The sequence below is a fragment of the Apium graveolens genome, chromosome 9 (genome assembly GCF_009905375.1).
Source record: "Apium graveolens cultivar Ventura chromosome 9, ASM990537v1, whole genome shotgun sequence".
In the NCBI taxonomy this organism is placed as follows: Eukaryota; Viridiplantae; Streptophyta; class Magnoliopsida; order Apiales; family Apiaceae; genus Apium; species Apium graveolens.
Window position 1 is genome coordinate 24359063 of NC_133655.1, and position 20546 is coordinate 24379608.

At 32.5% G+C, this 20546-nt stretch overlaps 2 protein-coding genes across 2 annotated transcripts; both read left to right on the forward strand.

Moving 5' to 3' along the window:
• Positions 1 to 1074: 1074 nt before the first annotated feature.
• Positions 1075 to 4056, forward strand: LOC141685131 (uncharacterized). Its single transcript, XM_074490253.1, has 6 exons — positions 1075 to 1789; positions 1883 to 2341; positions 2415 to 2703; positions 2845 to 3632; positions 3732 to 3878; positions 3956 to 4056. The coding sequence occupies exons 1-6, from the start codon at positions 1075 to 1077 to the stop codon at positions 4054 to 4056; spliced, it is 2499 nt and encodes an 832-aa protein (XP_074346354.1).
• A 32-nt stretch (positions 4057 to 4088) lies between these two features.
• On the forward strand, positions 4089 to 7220 carry LOC141685132 (uncharacterized). Its single transcript, XM_074490254.1, has 3 exons — positions 4089 to 5523; positions 6904 to 7000; positions 7103 to 7220. Exons 1-3 carry the CDS (start codon positions 4089 to 4091, stop codon positions 7218 to 7220), a joined length of 1650 nt encoding a protein of 549 aa, XP_074346355.1.
• Positions 7221 to 20546: the final 13326 nt, after the last annotated feature.

Below are 20546 nucleotides of genomic sequence, written 5' to 3' on the forward strand. Positions count from 1 at the left end.
AGAAAAATAGGTTGTGCGGAAAGAGTCTGCGTGACAAAGAATTACTCGATAATTCTCCATACACGCTACCTGGAAACACTTCACGTTCATACTGTTCTCAAATATCAGGTCAAAACATAACCAAAGTTATTTTTTATTACAGCTGTCCATAGTTGTCTTATTGCTATATTGGCAAAAAATAATTTTTAAATTGTTAAATTCATCGCATAATTTGATAAATTTTGGGTCAATTATGTAGGTGTACAGATAAATGGAGAAACTTGCGCAACCCCTGATACTCCATGCGTTCATAAATTATGACCCATGGGATTTGAAGGTGCATTTCAAAATCAAAATTGTAAATTAGAGATGCTTACGATTTATGCAAATAAAGATAGTAGGAGTTGATCTTATTAACAATGTTGTTATTGTAGCAGGAGAACAACGAAATATGGCAGCTCCAAAAACTAATCAAAGTGCCAAGAGTACTGTCACTTTTGCACTGCCCGCATCCACTATATTTAAACGACCACAAGTAACTTTAGGTTCCAGCAATGATATCGCTGTAAAATAACAATCCAAAAATCCTGTGGTAAAATTAGTCTAGGTTCTTCGGCATATGATACATCTTCCGTAAAAAGTTATGATAGCAAGGAGATAGTTCAGGTTCTAAGAACTTATTAGGAGAATTTAACAATGTTGAAGATTGTGACAGCAACGACAGTGATTGTATATCTACCTGTATGAACTTAAATTCAGTTCCATTCTTAATTACTCTGATGTTCCACAGTCATAATAATTTCAAATTTTGTAGGTGATTGTGACGATGTTTATGTACATGAATTTGACAATATTGTTACTAAGTGGAGTGAGTACCTCGATGTCGGTGATCCTGATAGAATTTGTTCAGAGTGTCAGGCCATCATGTGGAATCATGAAAGAAACAATAAAAGTGCGACCAAAAAGCCTCCAACTTTCTCTCTTTGTTGTAAAAATGGTCAGATAATTCTTGAGAAAGAAAAGTAACCTCCTGAGCCTTTCGCTTCACTCCTTACTGGTGGATCCTGTTTTAGGCATTTCAAGGAAATTATTAGAATGTACAACTGTATGTTTGCCATGTCTTCCACCGGAGGTCAAATTGATCGTAGTATCAATCGTGGCGGTGCTCTTTACTGTTTCAAGGTAAAAGGTGTAAATTACCACAGTATGGGAAGCTTTGTACCATTTGATGGTGAGATCCCCAAATTCTGTCAACTCTACATATATGACCTTGAAGATGAAGTATATAACAGAATAAATGCCGTTAAGGGAGGACGCGATGCCGTGGATGAAGATATCATTCAGTCATTGTTAGAAATGTTGGATAAACATAATCGCTTGGTCAAAGGTTTTCGTATGGCACGTGAAAGAATTAGTCATAATGCAGTTGATGAATTTAGATTGGTTCTAATATCTTCGTCTTCCGCATCTGGTCGACCTAACCATATTGGTCCATCGAATGAAGTTGTCGGGTTGATTGTCACTGACGAGTATGCTAAAGGATGCAGGGATACAATAATCCATTCAAGAACCAATGGATTGGAGAGAATTTTTGAAACTGATCCACGGTTTATGCAGCTTCAGTATCCTATTCTTTTTCCTCATGGAGACATCGGATATTACCGTCAAATCCCTTTAAACAGACCAAATCAAAAAAATCATAAACAACGTCAGAATATCAAAAATAAAGATCCGGATAAAAAGGGGGAGAGAGAATTCATCACGATGAAAGAATATTACAATTATAAACTCATGATACGGCCTTCAGAAGGTATATTCAAAATTATGACCTAAATTTGAACACTTATATAATAATTATTTCTACTATTCTAATGTTCTCCGAAATTATTTCATGTATATTCAGATTTGACTCCACATCTGGGAGGTCGTTTATGGCAGCAATATATTGTTGACGCATTTACTGCGATTGAGCAATACAGACTTGACTGGATCAGAGGTCACCAGACTACAATTCGTTCTGATATGTACCACAACATACGAGATGCACTAAACAAGGGTGACAGCAATCCTGAAAATGTTGGCAAGGCAACAATTTTACCGGCCTCCTTCACTGGCAGTAAAAGATACATGAACCAGTATTTCAAGGACGCAATGGCAATTTGTCGAACACTTGGACACCCATCATTGTTCCTTACGATGACCACTAACACAAAATGGCCTCAAATTCAGAAGATGTTAAAGTTTCTACCTGGTGTTGATGTTGTTGACGCACCCGACGTCGTTGCAAGGGTATTTAAAATGAAAGTTGACCAGCTTCTTGATCAAATAAAAAATAAAAACTGCTTTGGACGTTGTATTGGAGGTATGCTATTTTCAGGATTTCTTCCTCTAACAATTTTTTTATGATTTAAATTTAATATGACATGTATGTTCAGGCTTTATTTATTATTTTCATCAATTTCATATTACAGTAATGCACGTCATAGAGTTTCAAAAGCGTGGATTGCCACATGCTCACATGCTAATATGGTTGCATCCAAACGATCATCCCAAAACAACTGAACAAATAGATAAAATGGTTTTTGCAGAAATTTCTGACCCAAGTATTGATCCAGTTGGTTACGAAGCTGTCAAGAATTTCATGATCCACGAACCATATGGCACTGACTGTGTCAAATCTCCGTGTATGGTTAAAGGCCGTTGTATTAAACATTTTCTAAAAAGGTAATTCATCATCTTTTACATTAAATTAATTTTCCAAAGACTGTTGAAAGAATACAACATTTAATTTTTCACCTTTTAGTAAAACATTCCTTTTAGATTTATTTTAATTAAATTGAAACATCATTCTTTCCTTTTTAACAGGTATAATTCTCACACATACTTTGACGACTGTGACTTTCCCATCTATAAGAGGAGGAAAACTAGAATTACCGTAAAGAAAAAGGGAATTGACCTGGATAATCGGTATGTTGTCCCCTACAATCGAGATCTTCTAATAAGTTTTCAATGTCACACAAATTTGGAGATTTGTAACAGCTCCAGATCATTGAAATATCTGTTCAAATATTTTTTAAAAGGACATGATACCGCCACCATATGTCTGAGGAAAAAAATAAACAATAAAAAAGGGTGCACAACCACAATCACTCCTGAGAAACGGCCGTTTGATAAAGTCAAACAATACTTGGATGAAAGATATATTTGTGCATCTGAAGCATCATGGAGGATATTTGGTTTTGACATCCATTCCCGGTGGCCTTCCGTTGAACGATTACCAATACATCTACCGAATGACAACCATGTGTCGTTTAAAGGCTCACAAAATCTACAGGAAGTTTTTGACAATACTGGAACAAAGAAAAGCAAATTAGAAGCATGGTTTGATGCAAATAAAACATATGCAGAGGCCCCAAATTTAACCTATTCAGAATTTCCAAGCAAGTTTATATGGCATCCACAACCAGGTATCTGGAAACAGAGGAAAAGAGGTTATGTCATCGGTAGGCTTGCTGAAGTACATTCATCTAGCGGTGAACTATTATATCTCCGCATGCTACTGCTCAGGATTAAAGGTGCTGTATGTTTTGATGATTTGAAGACAGTCAACGACCATGTTTATAACTCCTTTCACGAAGCCTGGGCCGCGCTAGGTATCCTCCAGAACGACCAGCAATGGCACGAAGCTATAGGTGAAAATGTGCATACATCCATGCCTCCATAATTACGTGCCATGTTTGTCAATATTTTAGTATACAGTCCAATCTCTAATCCGCGTAGCCTTTGGGAAGCTCATTGGGGATGCATGTTAGATGATATTCTTCTTGTGAGGCGACATCTCACTGGGAATCCAAACCTTTGTCTATCAGATATTGAGATCCAGAATTACACTCTTGCAGGTATGAGCTGTTAATAATGCTTTGTACATGTTCCATATTTGGATTAATGTTATCAAGTTTTATTAATGTTATTGCAGAGATAGAGAAATTGTTGAATGATATTGGCAAAAGCCTTAGAAACTTCCCAGATATGCCATATCCAGGAGATGCTTTTTTTCCAACTCCGAGAATAGACTAATTCTTGAGGAAACATCCTATGATACAGAAGAAATGAAGAGAATCCACACAAGAAATCATAGTTTTCTCAATGATGAACAGAAGATAGTCTATGATTCCATTCTTGACAATATCAACCAGAAAAAAGGTGGTGTTTTCTTTGTTTACGGAAGTGGAGGGTGTAGAAAGACTTTCTTGTGGCAGACACTGTGTTGTCGATTACGATCAGAGCATAAGATTGTGATTCTCATTGCCTCATGTGGTATAACTGCCGTGTTGCTTCCTGGTGGAAGAACCACACACACCCGCTTTCATATTCCACTCAAGCTTGATAAAAATTGTTCTTCCGGTTTAAGACACGGGACTGATATTTCTGAGCTACTTCAGCGAACTGATTTAATAATTTGGGACGAGGCTCCTATACAACATCGTCATGCTTTTGAATACGTTGATCGATCCTTGAGAGATATTATGTCTGCTATTGATAAAAGCAGAGCTAAAAAGCCATTTGGTAGTATAACCATTATTTTTGGTGGAGATTTTAGGCAGATACTTCCTGTCATTCCAAAAGCATCAAGGGTTGAAGTTGTCTGCACCACCCTCAATAAATCCAAGCTTTGGGAATCCTGTGAAGTATTTTTATTAAAGCAAAACATGCGGCTTAATGCAGGAAATAGTGATTTGGAGAACAAAACCATTGCGGACTTTAGCAAGTGGCAGCTTGCTGTCGGTGATGGCAAAGAAACCAATATTTCTCCAAGTCCAGACACTGGTGAAATGTTAATAAAGATTCCTGATCAATATATCGTTCATACGTCCGGAGATCCAATCCAGAAGCTTTTTGAAGTGACGTACCCAGATTTTATACAAAATATCTCTTCACATGAATACCTCAGATCAAGGGCCATACTCACACCTACCAATATCGTGGTGGATGAGATTAATACAACGATACTTGAAAAAATTCCTGGCATGGTTTACACTTATCTGAGTCAGGATTCAATTGATGATGCAGGTGATGATTATAATGATTTCATATCCACGTTTCCAGTTGAGTATCTAAACTCTATCAATATGCCTTGCATTCCTAAGCATGCGTTAAAATTGAAGGTAGGAGTTGTCATCATGCTTATGAGAAACTTAAACCAGATCATGGGATTATGCAATGGTACAAGAATGATTGTGAAATCCTGTAGGAAGAACAATATTGAATGTGAGATTTTGTGTGGCTCTCATGTTGGAACGAAACATCTAATTCCTAGAATTGAGATGATTCCAAGTGACACGAACTGGCCGTTTGAATTTAAACGCGTTCAGTTTCCAATTCAAATATGTTATGCCATGACGATTAACAAAATTCAAGGACAATCACTTGATACTGTTGAGCTTTACCTTCCTAAAGCAGCTTTCTCGCACAGACATATTTATGTTTCGATATCCAGAGTGACACGACCTGAAGGCCTCCATATTCTCATAGATAGTGATGATGGTATTAGCACATATATTATAAATAATGTAGTTTTTGAGGAAGTGTTTTACAATCTTCCAAGTGTAGACAATTGACATGACGTAATAAGAACTTCCTGTAACATTTTTCTATATTTCCTTCTTAACTCTGGATTTATTGTGTTTGATATATCAATGGTGTAAGTTCAACATCCAAAATGTTACACTTTTTTTACTGCACCCGTGTATGAACATAATATAAACAATAAATCTCCAGTTATTTTGTCTATTGAAAATATGTATAATCTGTTTGATTAGGAAGATTTTTTTAATTGTTTATATATTGTACATATTTTATTAGGAATTGGATTACAGCTTTCCCTTTTTCTGTTGGCAAAAACCCAAATGATAAGGTTGGTTAGTTGTCATAATCACATCAAACACTTACCTTAAGAATTATCAGCAAATTAAACCGGGATATTACTCTAATTCTCATTTAAAGGAATAGATTTGCACTATCAATTTCGAGCTAAATTGTTGGAATCTCCCTAACGCCTTGCTGGTTAAATATATTTTCAACATTTTTACAGGATTTTTGTCATTTGCTAAGCATCATCCTTTTTTTCTCTCAAGAGTTCAACCATTTTGTAAGATCTTTAATTCTTTAAGAGATTTATACAGTTCTTAGAATATTGAATGTATAAATATCTTACCTGGTGAGTTGTTATTAAATTTTTGAATAAACTTTTTTCTTGCTCTTCTTATAGTGATCTTTTTCAATGGAATCATTTGATCGTCTATCCAATCTCGACAAGGCAAGCACTAACTAGAAAATTAAGGTCAGGGTTACCAGGATGTGGGCTAACATGACTTTAGAGACGAACTCATTGAAAGGCTACAATCTTATTCTCCTTGATGATGATTTATGTTTTAAATTTATTCATCTTTGCGTTATTTGCTGTCAATCCTTTTTTCCAGTATTATATATTTATGTCATTTAAATTATTTAAATTTAGGATAACCATGTTCATGCCTTTGCCTATCATAACATTTGGAATGGATTCAGCACAAAAATTGTGGAAGGCGGTGTCTATGTTTTTGACCAGTTTGCTGTTAAAGATCTTGTTGGAAACTTGAAGCCTGTGTAGTCAACGCTCTGCATCAGATTTACAGGCTCCACTACTGTGAGGACTGCTGATGATGATGGCATGATCCCTTCGCAAAAGTTTGAGTTTTTAGACATGGGAGATTTGTTTGCAGAAGCAAATAAATGTCTTCCTCAACAGTAGCCTGAATTTGTAATAGGTCTGATAACGCACTCTTTTAACTCGATATTGTCATAATTAACTCATATAAAACAATTCTCCTACAATTATAAGACAGTCTACTTTAATATTATGTAAATAAATTTTGTGTTAAACAGATATTATTGGAGTTGTGGAGGAGTATGAAGGTTTGAACAAGCTTCATACTCGATACGGAGATAGGGACATTGTGAAGTTTAGAATATGTGATTCAAGGTAATGTGCATATGTATATTTGGTCAGTAGTGTAATTACGCATATACACCGCATATTGCTAATAGATTATTAACATATATGATATTTAAACCTATTTTATAGTAATGCCCACAAAGTTACTGTTTGGGGTGATCTTGCTGTGTTGTTCAACAACAAGATGGCTGGAAATCCCAAAAAAATGATCATTGCTATTATAACAAGTACAAAAGTGCTGATATGAAAATAATTCCAAAATCTATCATACTAGATCTATCGCATTTTCTTGCAAGTCTGTGCTATTTATGCGGATAAGGTAAGATTCACTTTTGTTCAGAATTGCATCGTAAACTAAACGAGCAATATATTTCTGAAACTCAATATTTCCATACAGGACAACGAATTCATCCTGTTTCCATTCAGGTTTATTCTTCTTCCACTCATTTGGATGTATTATCGGGTAGTTTATTTCAACTGCAGCTTCCTTATATATCTTCACATTAAAAACTCCGTCCCCATAATAATCAAAGAGAACAAAGTTATATATCTTAATGCCATAGTACTCCATGAAACGAGCAAGACCACATATTTTACCGACTTCTGAATCATATCGAGCACGCCATATATGTGTTTTACAGTATATCTTCAAGTGATCTGGAATTCTTCTACCACAAAAACCTTTAAAATTCGGTGGCACTCACTGATGAAGTACCACTAAATCAAAATTTCAGAAGATTATAAAAAGATTAAAACTATATAAATGAACGCTGTAAAATCTACACTTACAATTTGCCCGAAATCATAAACTTCCACATTTGCTGCCAGAATGCTACATATACTATCTTCATTGTCTGTACAATTAGTATTATGTTAATGTACCTAAATAAAACAGTATACTGACTAAAGGTTAAATTCTTACCTAAATATGCTACATTCTTCGTTGTAGAATCTGATGCTCTCTTCATCTGTAATTACATAATAAATTTATTTCAATAAATATAAATCATGAAATTTACTTAAAACCAAGATGGATGAGATACAGAGCTGAAATTTCACAAGAACACTACATGCATAAGATACAAAAATATTATATTACATAAATCGAAACAAAACATGTTCTTAAATTCTATGCAGCATTAATAGATTAAGTTAAGATATATATACATAAAACTCTATAAATCAAGCAATATAACTGTATACCAACAACTAATTCATAGCTCCATTCCATGTATATATATATACTGTATGTAAGCAATATAACTATAAAATCAAAATTGATTCATACCTCCATTGTAGACAACGAGTTGATTGTACCGAGAATGCTATTGCCTTCTTTATGAAAGGAAGGAAGACTTCTTGCTTAATGGAAGTTGAGAATCCCAAATTAACGACAGTATGCGTTATCTGGGTTTTTTTAAGACATGTATGTTGTATTTTTTTGGGTTTATAAAATCTCAAATTCAACATTATTTGTGTTGTTTGGGCTTTTTTATTTGCTTTTGTTTTTCTTCTCTCTTTCTCCTTATATTAAAAGGCCTAATCTGTAAATTACATTAATATATTATGTTTCTATATAAGGATGATTTTGTATTTTTTTATTTTTAAAACAATTTATGCAAAATATTGAACTATATATAGACTTTACTTTATGTCTTTTCAAATTATCAATTAAATTATACTATTAGTCGGTTTTACCGCACTAACTTTATTCACATTGTCTTCTCAAAACTTGAGAAAAAAATATGTTACGACACAAGAAGTAAGAGACTCTTTCCAAATTGGTTAAATCTTGAGAACGAAAAAATCAAAATTAAATGTCATTAATTGATGATTAAATATAATGTATATTTTGAATTTCATACATAAACGAAATCTAAAAAAAATCGGTAAACTTAAAAGATAAAAGTTTACTAACTACCTAGGGTAGTACAAACACAATCAGCTATGTCTTGGTTGTAGCACTTTTTATTGTTGGTTATATGTCTAGATACAATAAAACAACATGATGGATGTAATTAATGCTCTACAAACTATAACGAGTCTTCCAATACAGTTTTAGCAATAGGTGTAAGGAGAACTGCTTTTGGAGATATTGTCATGATAAACATTGATTTTATCTTTTTTTCATAAATATTTAAAAAATACTTTTGGTAAAGTTAGATTAAATCAAAATATATGTTGAAAAAAATGTAATTCCCAGAGAAGATACAAATAATTAGTATCTTCAAGATGATTTTTTTACAAATAAATTTATATTACTATATCATGTAATTAGTTGACAGTTCAGAAAAATAAGTTCAGATTTTTTGTTCTGTAAAATTTAAATTTAGAAATTGAATTGTGATGACGCCAAGATTTAATATTATTTTATTTTATTTTTGTTACGAAAATATTGATAAATATTAATATTACGGGAATAAGTAATTAGTAGAATAAATATTGAAAGACAAATATTGTATGTAATTACTTTCTTCCATCTTTATATTAATTTATTATATGATTATTTTTAGTTTATTTTCTTCAATGATTTTTACGATCTTTTATAAGCAAAATATGTTTTTGGGAATAAGTACATAAAATTAATATATTTATATTTTATTCTCCGGGACAAATAAAATTTATTAAACATAAAAGGAAGATGAAAAGATAACAATCTTTTGTCCAAAACAACTGCAGATCATCATTGTTAATTAAGTCATTACGCATTCCCTTTCTCTTAAACTCAAAAGTAATAGGTTAACTACATTTTCCAGCAAAACTTTCTCAAATGGCCGATCCAACTATTTTTAATGTTTCACTAGAGTTGATCATACTTATTTTTTCTCGCCTCATTTTTCATACAGAAAGCTTCAGTTTGTTCGTGAAACTTTTGTTGGTATGGGAGTGAAATGACATCTTCGATTAATTATTTATTTTGGTATTTGCATAATTTAACATAAAATTTAAAACACGTATATCATCTCCAAATAGGCATGAGTTTAATTGACATAATCAAAAGTGAAAAGCCATATCTAGCAAAATATTTTCAAAAATGTTTTTCAAAGTGTATTTATATTTTAAATATAAATACAAGAGATATTCCAATTTACTGAAAATCAAATATATATATTTTAAAGGAATATACTCCAAAGCAATGAGATTGTAAAAGAACTATCGGAAATATGATTTTTCTTAGGCTCTCTTGCAATATTAATAAGGCAACAAGTTTGAAAAAAGAATATCAGAAATTGGATATTCTTTAGAAGGCTCGTGCTAAATTTATTTCAAAAACAGATGGTTTTTAAAGGGGATAAAATATATATCTTTCACTCCATAAAATATTTATAAATCCAAAGATATATATTTTTACACTCCTAGAAATTAATATTTGATAAAGGAATATTAATATCTCATTTTATCCCCCTCCTCATATTTTTCCAAGTAATTTTCTCTCGTATCTCAAATATACTATTTATCGGAGAAAATACTTTTAAATACTTAAAAATATTTCCCACACTCTCAAATTATTTTATACTTAAGGAAATATGTTCTAAGTATTTATTTTAGCCCAAACTGAGCCAACAATGTCTATATGTTTTCATAAAAGATCGTTCGTATTTTATTTGGAATCGAACCCTGATTTAATAATTTTAAATCCAAATAAAATACTTCCACTTGCTAGAAAATCTTGAAACTTATGATTTGTCACTTAAATGATATTTTATATGCATGGTTAAAGTTTCGTAATTTTTAAGAAATTTTATCCGGGTGTTGACCAAGACTTTGACCGAGCGTTTGACCAAACTTCATTTGTCCAAAATTGACCAAAACTTGCAGATCATCATTTTATGATATTTAGGTAATTATCATATTTTTGGTTGTATTTATTAAAGGGTTTTCAAAGTCTTTATATTTAATGGTGTTAATTACTTAATTAACTAAGTAATTAATGATTAATTGAAAAAGCTAAAATCCATTATTATGTAATTAATAGTTGCTGGGATTTTTCTTATTTGTCCTATATGCAAGTTGCAAACTAACACACCTTATCCTCCATGTCATCAATCCATACCACTCTCTTCATCCACCATTCATTTTAACTCAATCTCAACCACTCCCTTCAACTAACTCCTTCTATAAATAAACACCCACCCCCCACCATTTTTTACACAAGCTAAGAGCTAAATAATTGTTGGGCATTTTCAAGAAGTATTCTCTCTACACAGTCTCTAATATCCAACCCAAATACTTCATCTCAAAAACCTCTCTCTTAGAAATATATATCATATATTCAAGGTTTTTGATCTTCAAGCTTAGTTCCACCAACCAAGCTCTATCGTCCCAAGCAAAGCTCATCCATACCATTTCCTTGCCTCCCGAAGGGCTGCCCAAGTTCGACCAATAAGCCAGAATCCGGCCGAACCTCCGGCAAATTTTTCCGGCAAACTTTTCCGTTCATCTCTTAAAAGTAGTAAACCTCTTAGCTTCCATCTGAGTCTTAACCGACCACTCTTAATATTCATATAAGAAGCTTAGTAACACCTTCTCTTCATCTCTACAAGCTCTTATATTGAATAACTTAAAACAAATCTGTATAAGGATTGTTTTCTACAAATTATACACTTCTAGCACGAAGTGATAATTTCAACAACGCTTGGTTTATATTCCTGACTAGCAACTTTAGTGTTTCGTGGGAATTAAATTAAAAAGCTAGCATTTTATTCTTTAAATTTAAACGCACTTATTTTGGCCATATATTGATATATTCGTTATAATTGTTTAACAAGACTTAAGCAATTTCCCTTACTAACACCTTTAGTATTCCGTGGGAAAAACTTAAGGCTTATATTATATATATCTATATATACATGTTTATTATATTTAGTTAAAATATTTAAGCGAATTCCCTTACCAGCACCTCTAGTGTTTCGTGGGAAAATCTTAAAGCTTTTAAGTAATTATAAGTATATATATATATAATCGTATAAGAATTAAACGACTTCCCGTACTAGCACCCTTAGTGTTTCGTGGGAAAAACTTAAAGCTTATATTGTATTATATATATATATACACATATGAACTGTGCTAATATAATTTAAACTCTGCTCTTATATTATTTTGATATATTGTGTTTAAATTACGCACCTTTTATTTTCTCGGCCAAATATTTTATAAGTGCAAATAGTTAAAGAATAAGTGCAACGCTCTCGATTTATAAAAGTCTACACAGGATTATATTAAATGAGACATTATTTTATCAAAGATCCGAAAGCTATAACGCTTCACCAAGGACTTGATATATTTATTACTTCGGAAATAAGATATATTACTCGAAATGAAGTAAAACCAAGTATACTCTAAAATTTATTTAATCTTAAGAAAGTATACATTAATATTCTTTTAAGAATATTTGTTTGTCATCCGGTCTAGTTAAGTGTATTACTAGTCCAAACTCTTTTTATGTATAACAGGTATTGTTTCATAGATACTGTCTTCTTCGTTTTGCAGTGAGGTGAAGTATAGTGAGGTGATTCTCGTTCTAAGACCCAAGTCCTAGACGTACTAACGGGGAGTTAGTAGTCTTCGCACCGTGATGAAGAGGAAAGACCCAAGACCAACTACTGAGATCCAAGACCAGCAAAAGCTTAGAAGGACAAAGACTAAACCAAGGGTTCTACATCAAATTTGAAGAAATAACAGGGTGTTATTGTCTAAGATAGGTTGTGTAGGTTGCACATTTATTTTGAGGTGGTAACCCGGAGTTACGCACCAAGACAAGTATTTGTGGGGTTGTAAAGGCTTCTCCGCCTACGTAAGGAGCAAGGTTATTTTAAGGGAAAAACTCGGGTCCTGGAGAGGAGCTCGGGGACTGGACACAGGGGTGAGCGAATCTATTAGAGGTTGCACCATCGCGAACCAGGATAAATCTCTCGTGTGGTATTTTCTTCCTTGTCTTTTATTTCCGCATACATAATCTGCATCGGTAAAATATTTAAAACGGGATAAATATTTTTAAAACGCTATAATAATTTTTAAATTGGTAATTAAGCTATTCAACCCCCTTCTAGCTTAAAATAGCCCTTTTACGGGACCTAACAATTGGTATCAGAGCAGTGCTTTTTAACGTGTTTGTTAAGTAATTTGCAGATTTACAGGCACAATAAAAAGTGATCCGAAATGGCGTATCTAAATACCATCGGCTGTGGTGAAGGTCTATCTAGCTCTCGCCCTCCTCTATTTGACGGCACCAACTTTGCAACATGGAAAACGAGGTTTCGTATCTATGCTAGATCTCAAGGAGTCAGAGTTTGGATGGCCATAGAAGATGGAGTCATTATTTCTACCAAAAAGGTTGATGACATCATCATCGAAAAGAAGGTTAGTGAATATAACGCAATGGAGGAAGAAAGAATGAATATAGCTGCTAAGGCAGAAATGGTACTCACAAGTGCACTTGCTGAAAAAGAATATAAAAGAGTAAATAATTGCAAGTCAGCACAAGAAATATAGGATAAATTAGTGGTTATCTACGAAGGAACCACATATATAAAAGATTCTCGAATGGACACTTTGATCCAAGAATACGAGAACCTTAAACTCCAAGAAGGAGAAAATATCATTGACATAGAAACTAAATTCACTCGCATTATCGATGAACTATCTCAACTCGGAAAGAGTTATACTCAAAATGAAAAGAACCGAAGAGTTCTTAAATCATTACCTCCAAGTTGGAAGGTTAAAGTAACCACAATCAAAGAAATGCACAATCTCAATAATTACAAAATAGATAATCTATTTGGAAATCTTCGTGCATACGAAGAAGATAATCTTCAAGAAAAAGTCATTCCAATAGTGGAAGATAAAAAGAAAAATATGGCTTTAAAATCTATACTAATAGATGAAGAAGTAAACGACGATGAATTAAACGAAGAAATCCAAAATCTCAATGAAAGCGAAATTGCCTTACTTACGAGACAACTACGTCGTGTGCTTCAAAGCAAAGCTCAAAGATACGGAAAAGGCTTCCTTAAATCAAATAATCAACAAAGAGTCTTCAACTCAAATGGAAGGCCAAATTACTCTCAAAATTACCCTCCTAACTATAAGAGTAATTTTCCGTCAACAAGCTATAATAAAAGCAAAGGTATGCAAAATACTAATGTATTTAATAATAACACTCCTACTTACACTCCTCCCAAACAAAAAGAACAAAACACGGAGGAAATATAAGAGGTGTGTTACGAATGTAAACAACCCGGTCACTTTAAACGAGAATGTCTTAAACTTATAAAAGGACGATCTCTCGTGGCCGAGAATGGGTGGGATTTAAGTGAAGATGAAGAAGCTCCGGAAGCTAGTGAAAAAATTGTGAATCTATGCTTAATGGCTATCGGGGATGCATCTACTTCAAAGGAAATCTCCACTTCATATCAAGAGGTTTGCCTTACTGCTAAGCAAGACTTGTGGTATCTTGATAGTGGGTGTTCGAAACATGACCGGTAATAAGTCACTCTTGAACAACATTAAAAAGGTCACTGCTAGAAGTGTCACGTTCAGAGATGGCAGTAAAGGTATCATTATTGGCATCGGTGACATCGGGAACGAGCACTTCAAGATATCCGACGTACAACTAGTCATGGGACTGAAGTACAACCTTCTCTCGATAAGTCAACTTTGCGATAATGGAAATAAGGTAATTTTCTATCCTACTCATTGTTCTATTCTTAATAAAGATGGAAAATTAGTCCTTACGTGTCCTCGAGACAAGAATGTCTATACATGTGACATGAGTAAGCATGTTAATATATGCCTAATCACTACTATAGATGACCCTTGGTTGTGGCATCGAAGATTAGGACACCCAAATATGAAGTTGATTAAAAAATATATCAATTAAAGAACATGTACGAGGAATACCAAAATTAAATTATAAAAATGATCACATATGTGAAGCTTGTGAAATTGGAAAACAAATACGAGCCTCTCACAAAGCAAAATTTATGGTATCTACCTCACAACCTCTCGAGCTTTTACACATGGATCTTATCGGTCCAGTCCCTATACAAAGTCTCGGAGGATGTTCATATACTTTGGTAGTTGTTGATGACTATTCACGATTTACGTGGACAGAATTCCTCAAAGCCAAAAGTGATGCTTTTGAATCTTTTTCTTCTCTATGCAAAAGAATTCAAAACCAACAAAATAATACCATAGTTTATATAAGAACTGATCATGTAAAAGAATTTGAAAATTCAAACTTTACAAGTTTTTGTGAAACTAATGGTATCACTCATAACTTTTCTGCTCCTTACACGCCTAAATCTAACGGAGTAGTTGAAAGGAAGAACAGAATATTACAAGAAATGGCAAATACAATGATAAATGAATATCACCGTCCTAAATATTTTTGGGCCGAAGCAATGTCCACTGAATGCCATATACTAAATAGAGTCTTATTAAGACCTATAATTCAAAAGACTCCATATGAGCTTTATTTTGGTAAAACTCCTAAAGTTAATTACTTTAGAGTATTTGGAAGTAAATGCTATATATTAAACTCCAAAGATTACCTTACAAAATTTGATCCAAAATCAAATGAAGGTATATTCCTTGGATATTCAACAAATAGCAAAGCTTATAGAGTATTTAATTTAAATTCTCTAGTGGTGGAAGAATCAATGAACATAGCATTTGATGAAACAAAACCATCACCTAAATATAAAGATCTTGTAGACAAAGAAGATGTCACACAAGACAATATTGAGAATGTTATTCGACAATTCGAAAATGTGGATTTTGGATCATCACCCCCAACAAATTCACTAGAATTGTTAGAAACAAATATTGAACCACCCAAAGATGTTCCAAATATTAGAAGTCATCCTTTAGACAATATTTTAGGAGACTTAACTAAAGGAGTTCAAATGCGGTCACAAGTTCAAAACATTGTGAATCACCTTAGTTTTCTATCACAAATAGAACCTAAGATCGCTAAAGAAGCTTTGTTAGACGAAGATTGGATCTCTGCAATGCAAGAAGAATTAACCCAATTCTCTCGTAGCAAAGTTTGGGAACTTGTTCCAAAACCCAAAAATAATTCCATAATTGGAACTAAATGGGTATTTAGAAATAAGTTAGATGAAAATGGAACTGTTATGCGAAATAAAGCTAGACTGGTTGCACAAGGCTATACTCATATGGAAGGTATAGACTTCGATGAAACATATGCACCGGTAGCACGAATTGAGTCAATTCGTATGCTATTAGCTTTTGCATGTCATAAGAATTTTAAAGTATATCAAATGGATGTAAAATCTGCATTCTTAAATGGGATACTAGAAGAAGAAGTATATGTTAAACAACCTCCCGGCTTTGAAGATGCAACACATCCAGAATATGTATACAAATTATACAAAGCTCTATACGGGCTAAAACAAGCCCCAAGAGCCTGGTATGAAAGGTTAAGCAAATTCCTGTTAGAAAATAATTTTAAAATGGGAACGGCTGATAAAACCTTATTTACAAGACAAGAAATAAATGATATCTTGCTTGTACAAATATACATAGATGACATCATATTTGGTTCAACAAATGATGCACTATGTAAAGAATTCTCTGACTATATGAGCAAAGAATTTGAGATGAGTATGATGGGTGAATCAAATTTCTTTTTAGGATTACAAATAAGACAATCTAACGAGGGCACTCATATTTCACAATCAAAATATTGTAATGAAATACTAAAGAAATTTGAAATGGAAAATTGCAAACCAATTTCCACACCTATGTCAACATCTGACAAACTAACGGAGGATCCGAAAGGAATTCCCTTTAACACTAAGAAATATCGAGGAATGATTGGTAGTTTATTATATATTACCGCAAGTCGACCCGATATACAATATAGTGTTTGCAAATGTGCTAGATTTCAAGTGGCACCAAAAGAATCTCACTTATCCGTGGTAAAAAGGATATTGAGATATCTTAAAGGTACCAAGAATATTGGTCTTTGGTTTCCTAAAGGAATACCATTTGACTTGACTTGTTATTATGATTCAGACTATGATGGACATTTAGTCGACAGAAAAATTACAAGTGGTACGTGTCAGTTTCTGGGTGGATGTTTAGTTTCATGGTTTTCAAAGAAACAAAATTCTGTATCTATATTCACCACTGAAGCTGAGTATATAGCTGCTGCCAAATGTTGTGCACAAATACTGTGGATAAAATAAACATTGGCAGACTATAACATAAAATTTGATGTAATCTCTATTTTATGTGATAATACGAGTGCAATTGATTTAAGTAAAAATCCTATGATGCACTCTAGATCCAAACACATAGATGTGAGACATCATTTTTTACGTGATCATGTCAACAAAGGCGATATAAAAATGACTCATATTGAAACTGTGTTTAACATCGCTGACATCTTTACAAAACTGTTAAATTCTGACAAGTTCACTAAACTCCGTTTGGATTTAGGAATGTTGGAATATTTAAAATAAATAATATATTCTCTAAATATATTATTGTGGGTAAACAATTATATATATATAAAAATCTATTTTAAAATAAAAATTTCTTTTCTACTATCTGTTAATTCTCTCAATAATTCAGATTTATCAATAAATATTTATTGATCGAATTTTGAGAAATTAAATGGACTAAATGCATTGAAAAGAAAATTATTTTAAAATAAATTGAATATTATTACTCATTAAAATATTAAAATTATTCACTAAATATATACATATATATACATAAATATATATATATATATATATATTCAAAAATAGTTTTCAATTATTTTCTAAAAACAAAATATATTTTCTATCCTTTTTTTTGCCCAACCCAATATACAAATAAATTTATATTCCCTTCAACATTTTCGGGCCCCAAAATTTTATCCAGCCCAATTTTAAAAACACAGCCCATTTTCTTAAAACCCTAACATCTAAACCGTCCATTCTTAATTCAGTCTAATCTCAGTTGTTCGTTATATATCAAATATATACAATTGCTAATAAGGGTTACACTGTTCATACAGTCTCTCCTCTCGCCTTTTTCTTCTCTTGTCCTTTTTCTCTGGAACTCGTCGTCGATCTCAATATTTTCTGATGATTTCATCGTTTTCATTCATTCAAACAAACCATGATTAAATATCTCTACAGATACTATATATATATTATAAATGATTCAATCCTAAAACGATTGAATCAAAGATAGGGTTGGGAAAATCAAAAAGATTTCGACTAATCGACTCTAGTTCAAAGCAATTGAACTTGGGAGTAGATCGAAATCAACATGCATATAACTATACATATATATTCACTGTTTGATTCGATTAAATCAACTGAGTCACAAACCCCAACTTGAATTCGAGTGTTGTTGTGCAGGATAAACGAAGAAGAGTATATTAATGGTAGATCGGGGAGAAAAATGATGTTTGGAGAAGGAATCGGCATGACTCAGTTGAGTCAACTCGGACGAATTACCGAGTTAACTCACTGAGTCACTCAACTCGGGGTCAAACGAGTTGAGTCAGGTGAGTATCCATGAATGCTTCAATGCCATGGACTCGGGTATGTCATTAAATTCGAAGCTATTTATTGTGTACCTATGTGGATTATTCAAAATAAATTGTTTTAATGATTAAACTTTGGATTGATTGGTTGTTTGAGTTCTGATTCGATGTTTTAGTTAAATGAAACAAAGTTACTTTTGATTTAAATAATTTTAATCCATGTGCATGAACTGATTTAGTGTTTATCTTAGTTATCAAATGTGTATTGATGAAATCATTTTCATTTATTTGATTAAAATTTGATTTTGATGAATAATCTAAGTTTCAGTGGTGTAGAAACAGATTCATATTGATGTAAAATGCTAAACTCGATTGATGTTGGATTATTTGAAGTTATCAGTAGTATATAGATAGATTCATCTTGATTTAAATGTAGAATTCAATTTGTTTTGGATTAGTTGAGTTATCAGCAGCGTGTTGATTAGATTTATCCTGACTTAACTAATTGAACTCTATTTTGTTGAATTATCTTATATATCAGTTTAAAGGATTATGTGTACTTAATTTGATTAAGTGATGAATCAGGTTGTTTTTCTTTTAAAAGTCAGAAGTCAGTTGTTTTTATTTCTGGTATATGAGAATCTTGGTAGATTAAATCACTAAACCAATTTAACTTAAATTGGAATGATTTGCTTCAAGTCTATGGACTGGTATTGAGAAATGTGATTTAGCTTGTTATATGCTTAGTGTATGATCTCAATATGATTGTCTATGTGTTTGAATTAACTGGTCTATATTGTAATTCTCTAAGCAATTCAAATCTAGTTCCTTGCTATAAATGTGTGGACTGTTGGAATTAACATGAACAATTTTTAATCATTTAAAGATGTATGACTAGTCTTGTTCACTTAAAAAGGTTAAATTGAAAATGTGAATCAGGATATTAAGATTGTTTAATAATTAATTAGATGAGTCTTAACATTTGTAATATAATAATACTTATCGTATGAACTTTAATCAGACCAGTGACTATCTATCTTAAATGCTCATCTGAAATAAGATAATTTGAGAGTTCTCTGTGATGTGTTATGTATTTGAACTACTGCTTCTTGACTATGTGAATTACAATAGTTTATACTCTGTCTTGATAAGGTACAGTGAGAAGTATATTAATATAAAAGTTAAACTTAAGTGATTGACTGTTTTGAATAAATCAAATGTGAATTTGTAAAAACACAGTGGAATGATAATCTAATTAAAATAGTAATGTGCAGTACTCAAGGTTTTTGCTGTGTGTTATGAGTTTTTGCCTTCATTTTTTAAAATTATTTGCTAATTTGTAAAGAAGAAACTAGTGCATTTCTCATATAACTTAATCTCACTCACACACAATGCCCTGACATTAAGACCTGGCTGGGATTCCTCTTGAGAAGCCTAGTATCTGGATCACTGATGAAACGACCACTATAGAAATTAGGGACATTTATGCATTTTTACAAATTTATTTATGATAAATATATGTGCTGCATTTTCTAATTGGTAAGTTGCTGGCATATTCAATCTTTGTGTTTAAAAGTTACATTGTTATTTGTTGCTGGTGGTCATATGAGTGGAAATTTAAATAGTCTAAAAGAATCCAAATCAGTCACATCAATAATGAACAGTTGAGTCTTGGTCATTTAATTCACAATGTTACAAAGTGACGACACCTATTTAATGAAACTCTGTCCCTGTGTATAAAATATGTTCCTTTGCACTCTTCTGTTTATAAAAGGAATATTTAATGCATGCTTCATTAAATACACCTGCACAGCCACTGAGAGTTTCTTTTACTCTCTGCACAAGCCCTGCATAGATAAGCACTGCATATCCCCTTCTATAAATGCCTTCATATAAAAACAACTAAAAATAAAATACAGTTAGTAGTAGTCAACTTAATCTTTAAATAAAATTAGAAGTAAGTGTCTAAAAGAAGACAATACCTATGATTTCTGTGCTTATTACTTGAGTGTTTTGTTGAACAAACTGACATGAGGTCATCCATTTTTGCTGTGCATTTAAAAT

Bases quoted from the DNA above. Each gene is read 5' to 3' on its own strand.
- LOC141685131 (XM_074490253.1), top strand. From the start codon at position 1,075: ATGTACAACTGTATGTTTGCCATGTCTTCCACCGGAGGTCAAATTGAT. The intron at 2,342-2,414 runs GTATGCTATTTT...ATGTATGTTCAG, and splicing joins CTTTGGACGTTGTATTGGAG to GCTTTATTTATTATTTTCAT. The intron at 3,633-3,731 runs GTATCCTCCAGA...TCAATATTTTAG, and splicing joins CGAAGCCTGGGCCGCGCTAG to TATACAGTCCAATCTCTAAT.
- LOC141685132 (XM_074490254.1), top strand. From the start codon at position 4,089: ATGAAGAGAATCCACACAAGAAATCATAGTTTTCTCAATGATGAACAG. The intron at 5,524-6,903 runs GTATTAGCACAT...TGTGTTAAACAG, and splicing joins TCTCATAGATAGTGATGATG to ATATTATTGGAGTTGTGGAG. The intron at 7,001-7,102 runs GTAATGTGCATA...CCTATTTTATAG, and splicing joins TTTAGAATATGTGATTCAAG to TAATGCCCACAAAGTTACTG.